A 7,034-nucleotide genomic window follows, 5' to 3' on the forward strand; every position below is an offset into this window, starting at 1 on the left:
ATTACAAGAGTGTTAACTGGGGTAACCTTTCTGTGCCTCAGTTTCCTCCTTTATAAAATAGGGCTAATTGCATCTCCCTGGCAGGGTCGTTGTGAGGCTTCGAAGAGTCGACAAATAAATGTAAGCCACTTAGAAGCCTTTTGGCACATAGTTTTCAGTGATTATTAGCTTTGAGCAATTTTATTATCATTTTCCAAGGACTTGTCCCTGAAATCCCGTTAAGGCTGAAATTGTTGATGTCTAAGGAGGTGGTTTAGAAAAATATTCACTTTCAGACTGAACTAAATAGCAAAAGAGGAGAGGAAGGTGGTGGAAAGTTGTGGATGACCAAAAAATAGAAAGAAAAATGTCAGAGAGAGGAGACAAAATGAACCAACGTGGAAGTAATCTAAGAGAAGCCGAGAAGATGCTGGTGGTGGGATGGGCAAGGTCAGAGGTGCCTGGCATTGTGATAAGAATATTGAGGGCAGAGCAAGTGTGGTACTCACTGGGGGAGGGGGCAGTGAATTTGGGAGCTCTCTGAATAATTTATTCCTAGGTGTTAAAGAATGAAAGAGGACCAGCCAAACTGAGAGAAATTTACTTACATATTCATCTTGAATTTACCAAAAGCTGATATCACCTGGGCCACTTCATCATTTCCCACAAAGCATCCTTTTTAGTGAAAGAGCAGATATTACTCCTTACATCTTGGGGAAATGGTCTATTTAATAAATGCTTACGGACCAGCCTACTACGTGCAAGGCACCAGAGGAAGGCCTAGGATACACAGTCCTGTTTATGCCATAGTCTCTGAGGACCGGGCTTGGTAAGGCCTGAATTCTGCAATGACACTCGCTCCATCTTCAGCCCCCGGGACAGTCATCCTTCCAAGGAGATTTCAGGAACCCAAGCATGAGGCAGGGCTGCTGCAGGGGATCAGAGAAGCAGCCCACAGTGTGTATGGCTTCAAGCCGAGTCACTGGCAATTTGCACAAAGGACTTACAGACTATCTGATTCCATCTTTCCCACCTCCCAGAGAGGTAGAGTTCGTTCAGACTAGGAACTGGGACCGGGTGGTTTACTAATGTGCTCACCACCGACAGACAGTCGCCGGTTGATGCTAAGGCTCTGGAGGCATCTCCCCGGGTGCACGCGTAGCGGTAGGACCAGAGGACCTGGGTTATTCCCGCGGCCGCCCAGCTTCCAGGCCAATTTTGGATACGGCAGCCGCTCAGCCTGGGAGTCCCGGGCCCTCCTCTGCCCCGGACTCCCCGAGAGCCTCGCGAGCTTCTGACACCCGCGGGGACTTCGGGGATTCCTTCTCCACCCCAGAGCCGGAGAACTGCAGGTGCTGGCCACGAGGCCCCGCGAAGGCGCGCGCTCCCGTTAGGCAAGGAGCGCTCCAGGTCACATTCCCCCAGCGCCGCATCTAACCCGTCCTGGGTTAACCAGAACCCCGGGTTTGAGGGGTGCGGAGCGAGTTGGGGGAGGAGGAGAAAGGGGGAGCTCAGGACTCAGAAAAGGAAAAGTCACTCTGCCCCAGAATTCGGAAGACTAATGTCATCGACCCTGGGTAGCAGGGGCTGGCACCGACCCGATGACCCAGACCATGATCTGAGAAGGGACTTGGGCCGCGGCGCACTGGAAAGAGGGAGGCGGGGCCGCTAGGGCCTTTGCGAAGTTTAGCTTTCATCTTGGGGAGGTGGTGCAGACGCTTCCCATTGGGGTCCATCCTTCAAAGTAGCTGTACTGTTGGGGTGTCGCACAGACAGCTGAGCCTTAGGCCCCGAACACCCAGAACGGCGCACACTCGCGCGCGCCCTTCAGCGCCAGGGGAGAGGCGTCTCTGCTCGGGGACCCCGCAGCGTCGGCACTGGGGACACGGAGTCCAGGAAAGTACGCAGCGTCGGCTGAAGCGCAGCGCCCCCAGGAGCATCCAGGAGGGAGCCCCGGCTCCGCGCGCTCGTCCGCTTTCCTGCGCCCACCGGGTCCGACGCCGCAGTCCCACCCGCACCCCCGTTCACGCTCACACCTTCCTCCCCCACCGCAGCCCTGAGCGAGCTTAGCTAGCCAAACCAAATCAAGAAAATCTTTTATTTTCCTCTCAAATACTTTGAAGCTACTTATACCAACAATTCTTCAAACTATTTCCCCGCCTGCCCCGCCTCCCGGTGGTCGTCTGGGGTTGCCAGGCTGCCCGGGAGCGGCCGCATCGGGCGCTTTGGGTCCTGCATACCGGGAGGCTCCGGCGCCCCCGGGGCTGGGGGGGGCGTGGCTGGCCAGTCCGGGCCGCGTCTCCCCCTCCCGCAGCAGGGCTGGGGGGGCCTGTGGGGGTCAGGGGTGACCAAGGGGCCTCGGCCGGCCTGAGGGACAGTCCTCCCGGGTGAGTCAGGTGCAGACTCGCCCCCAAGACCCAAGCCTGGCTGCAGCTTCGGGCTGCCCAGGGAAGGAGTGGCCGAGTCAGGGGGGCCCCAGGGAGAACGGACGCAGGCTTGAGGCTCGGGGTCGCCCCCAGGACGGCTGTCGGGCCCGATTTGGTCCCCGGTCCCCTAGAGGGCCTGCCACGGCTTCCCGATGGCCTGGATGTGCTCCTTGGCCTTCAGGCGCAGCGCCGCGATGCTGCTGTTGCGCGGGTCCGCCTCGTCCAGCGGGAACTTGTCCCCGAAGCCGGGCGCGCAGGGGTAGGCGGGCGGGGGCGGCGCGAGGGGCTGCAGGCCGGCCCCCGGCGGCGAGTTCAGGAAAGGCGGCGGCGGCGTGTAGCTGGCGGGCAGGCCCTGCGCCGGCGGCCCGAAGCCCGGCAGGCTCTGCAGCGCCGTGGCGCCCCCGCCCGGCAGCGGCGGCCCGAGCCACGACTCCAGCGGCAGGGCGCCCCCCGCCGGCCCCCCGCCGCCGCCCGGGCCCGCCCCGAGGGGCGCCAGAGCGGCCGCGGGCGGGGAGCGGCTGAAGGAGAGGAGGGGCGAGTCCTGCAGCTTCACCGACGACACCTCCAGCTTCTCCTGCCGCCGCCACTTGGCCCGTCGGTTCTGGAACCACACCTGCGGGAGGCAGCACGGCAGCCGTCGAGCTGCAGCCCAGCCAGCTCAGCCCCCCCCCCCCCAAGTGAAACAGGCTCGGCCGCCCCGCGCCCGCTTCTGCCCCAGCGCCCCACCCGCAGCATCCTTCCTTTCCCGTCCCGGTTCCTCCTTTCTGTCTCTTTCCTGCTCTCTTGTTTTCTCTGGGTCTCTCCGGCCTTCCCACCCTTGTCCCTATTTATCTCACCCGTAACTGTGGTTTCCAAAAAAAGTGAAATTAACCCAGGAATCAGACCAGCCCGCAGGACTTTTGCATCCAGTCTCCCCGATGTCTGTGACCTGCTGGGGGGCAGCCCCTCCTGACACTTGGTTTTAGACCCTGCTTCCTCCCTGTGGGTTCAGCTCTCAGGAGCTGGGCCTGGTCTCAGACTTTCTGTGCCTTACCGACCCTCTGTCTCGACTACAAAATACTCTTCAGCACGGTAACTGGCACCACTGGATGCTAAAACGCAGCTCTTTCCAACAATTACTGGTTACCCTAACCAGCACGAACGTGTGAGCTTATTTTACCCCCAGCGTATTTTGGTTGCTGCTTTGATACGATTTTCATTTCATTTCATGGATATCCATTTAGGGTTTCTGATGTTTCTTAGAAATGGCTTTCTATGATTGCAATAGTTTAAGTTTCTTATATCTACGTTTCCTTTATGGAGTTAGTTCTGACACTACCCTAAGGCGGGCTCAATGAATTCACGTATTTTTTCCTTCACACATGGGAAGCGTGTGCCAGGGTGAAGTCTCATCTCAACGATCAAACTTCCGTTATTGATTTGAGAAAAGCACAAGAAAGGGTGTATAGTTCAGGTTTCACCACAAACTACCACCCTCGGAAACAACAGAGGGGACTGGTCTAGCTTAGGGGAGTATCTGGAAAGAACTTTTGCCAAACTGGTGGCTTCAGTGTCATATTTATGAAGGGAAATGGGGGGATAGATGCAACTTCAGATGGGGGAAAGCAGTTTTAGGTCAATAAGGGTGGGAGCGACACCTCCAGGAGAGCTGAGAAAAGAGCCTCCCAGCACCTGAGCAGAGCAGGGCAAGTGTGTGTAAGGCTGGGATTTGGGGGGGGGGGGGAGAGGAAGAACAAAAAATGTAAGTACCCCTGGCCCCTTCCCACAAAATATTCATTTACATACATATCTGAGGCCCCAATTTCCCCAGAAATAGGAGATAATTGCCAGTAACCAAGAAAAGAGAAACACTGGCCCCTGGCCCCTCTGCTTCTCTGCATGTCCCACTCCGTCCCCCCAAATATCAGCTATGGTCTTCAGATCCAGTATCCCCAGTGGAAGTGCTAAAGACAGGGATAGTCAGCCCTTAGACTGCTGCTCTCAACACAGCTGGAGACCCTGCTTAGCACCCCACCCCCCTCTGATTACATCCTAGCCCGGCATTAAGCACCCACCATATGCTGGGCACTGTGCTGGCCCTGTGGTCACGGAGAAGTCACAGACACTTAAGAAGCTCACAACCTTGAGGACAAGCCAAAGATCTGAACAAGTAAAGAGGGAGGAAGGAAGGGGGGGGCAGAGGTGGCCTCAGGTATGAAGGCAGCCCCTGAACTGGCTGTGCCTCCATCCTGCAGGGGCCCTGGGAGGCTTGGCCTCCCTTCTTCCTTCACCTTTCTCCAGCGTGCTTTTCCTCTCCCTGTGCCAGCTCCCTCCCTGAACAGCAGGTGCTAATATGCCCACCCTTCAATGAAACCATTGCAGCTTGACCGCCTCAGTTGAGGAGAAATTGAACTGTCCTTGCCGGTGAATCCCGAGTCACATTAGGGAGCTATGTTTTAAAACCGTGACATTTACTCATTACTTTAAACCCTCAAACTGAGCGGAAGAGACAAAGGCAAGAGCCTGTCCCCTTTTGTTTTTAAGACAAAGCTAAAAGCCCCCCCCCCAAATCTGAGTGTCTCACTTCCTGGAAACCTACACACAAAAATCCCACCTTACCTCCCCTGCCTTGCAGATGCACTGAAATTTGTTCCCAGCGACTCCCTTTCGGGCCTCTGTAAACTCTCCCAATTTGGAAATCCTCCCAGATTTTTCACAGATGACTGGCAAATATTTAAGGCTTTCAAATATTTTAATGATCAGGGATTAAAGATAATTCAGCTTTAATTAAAGCGAAAACCCCTTTACGACAAAAAGAAAGGCCTCTCTGCAGCAGAGGGAAGTTTGGTTGGATGCGCACCAAAGAAGCAAAAGTCGGTTCCTCAAATAAATCCAGGGAAAGTTTCAACTGCCAGGCCCCAGACCCCTCTCAGGAAGACAGCGGTTTCCTTTTAAACAGGGTACTCGCACTAGTGACTAGGGTGGCATTTGGGGCCCCCATCCAGTGACCCTCAACTGCTGCCTACATGCCCTCTCTACTCAAGCCTCACCCCCCCCCACACACACACCCTCTCTACTCAAGCCTCACCCCCCCCACACACACACCCTCTCTACTCAAGCCTCACCCCCCCCCCCCCCCACACACACACACCCTCTGGCTGCGAACAGTGAGCCGGTCCCAAGCCCTCTCTTTAGCTCAGGAGAGGGAGACCCCAAAGGGGAGATGCGACTGCAGACTGGAGCCAGATGTCCGAAGGACGGTGCTGGGGCACATGGAAGAAGGTCTGTGCCGCGCCCTCGGGGCTCTGGGCCGACGGGGAAAGTGGCCTCATAACTGCGTGGTCCCCCGGGGATCCAAGGGAGCCCTGGCTGCGGCTCGGGCTCGGGCTCGGGCTCGGCCCTCCCGGGGACGGATCTGGGCGCTTTACCTGGACCCGGACCTCGGGCAGGTTGACCTTGCCCGCCAGCTCCTCGCGGCTGTACACGTCGGGGTAGTGGGACTTCTCGAACGCTCGCTCCAGCTCGTGCAGCTGGTACGTGGTGAAGGTCGTGCGGTTCCGCCGATGCTTCTTCTTGGGCGGCTCCTCCTCTGACGGCTTCGCGTCGCCCGCGGCGGGTCCGACGGGCAGCCCCGGGCTCGGCCGCGCCTCCCCGGGCTCCTTAGAGCAGTAGGGGCGAGGGGCTGGGGCAACGCGGCCCGGGAAGGTCAGAGGCGCTTCTGCGAGTCTCCCTGGGCCCACCCCGCCCAGCCCTGGGCACTGACAGCCCGACGCGGGCTCGGAGACCGCCCGGCGGGAGGTGGGGTCGGGTGAGCGCCCCGAGGAGCCCCTAAGCTTCCTTTGGAGGTAAGTTGGAAGCTCCCGCTACACCCTCGGCACCCCAAACCACGCCCAGATGCCTTGATGAAAATTAAGGCAGGGCTCCCCCCTCTCGCCGGGTTCCTGAGCCTGGGCTCCCGGGGGCCTCCAGCAGCGCGGGCGCACTCACCTTGGTACTGGGGCGCGGGCGCGGGCGCGGGCGGCGAGGGCTGCGCGCCTCCCCCGGGTGCCTTAGCGCAGGCGGCCCGCGAGCCCAGCCTCCTGTCCCGCTCCTTGGCGCCCCGGGCGCCCGGCTCGGCCGGGAAGGAGCCGAGGACCCCGTCGTCCTTGGTAAACCCCAGGATGGCTTCGATGCTGTGGAGCCGCGAGGTGCTCCCGCCCGGGCTGCGGAGCAGGTGGCCGGCGAGCGAGAAGCTGCCATCGGCCATGGCCGGGGCGCAGCCGGGCAGGTGCATGGGGAGGGCCGGGGGCGGGAGGGCGCGCGGCCGGCGGCCTCGGCTGCGCCGTCTGCTTTGGAGACGAGAGAAAAGGCTCGAAGGCGATGCTTTCTTTCCTTGTGTGTCCGTCCAACCCGATGGCTCCCGATCCAAGGTCAAGCTCGGCGGGCCACGCGGGCACCGCTGCGCTCGGCCGGGGCCGCCTGGGTCGGCGCGCGAGTCCGAAGGTGCGAGTCCTGGGAGCCGGGGCCCGGGGGCTAAAGGCTGCGGGCCGGCCCCGCCCCTCCGGTGCTGGACCCAGCCCTCCCCCCTCTCCCGCCCCGCGGCGGGCGGGTCTTTCCCTCGCCCAGACCCCAGGCGGGGGCAGCACTCGGAACCTCCGACCCCGAATCTTT

At 59.7% G+C, this 7,034-nt stretch overlaps 1 protein-coding gene across 1 annotated transcript; it reads right to left on the bottom strand.

Annotated features, from left to right (window-relative positions):
• Positions 1-2,532: 2,532 nt before the first annotated feature.
• Positions 2,533-6,657, bottom strand: RAX (retina and anterior neural fold homeobox). Its single transcript, XM_087818621.1, has 3 exons — positions 6,372-6,657; positions 5,813-6,066; positions 2,533-3,018 (listed from the first exon to the last, which is right to left on the bottom strand). The coding sequence occupies exons 1-3, from the start codon at positions 6,655-6,657 to the stop codon at positions 2,533-2,535; spliced, it is 1,026 nt and encodes a 341-aa protein (XP_087674747.1).
• Between the last annotated feature and the right edge of the window lie 377 nt (positions 6,658-7,034).

This window comes from Miniopterus natalensis, chromosome 7, assembly GCF_054644295.1.
Source record: "Miniopterus natalensis isolate mMinNat1 chromosome 7, mMinNat1.hap1, whole genome shotgun sequence".
NCBI classification, from domain to species: Eukaryota; Metazoa; Chordata; class Mammalia; order Chiroptera; family Miniopteridae; genus Miniopterus; species Miniopterus natalensis.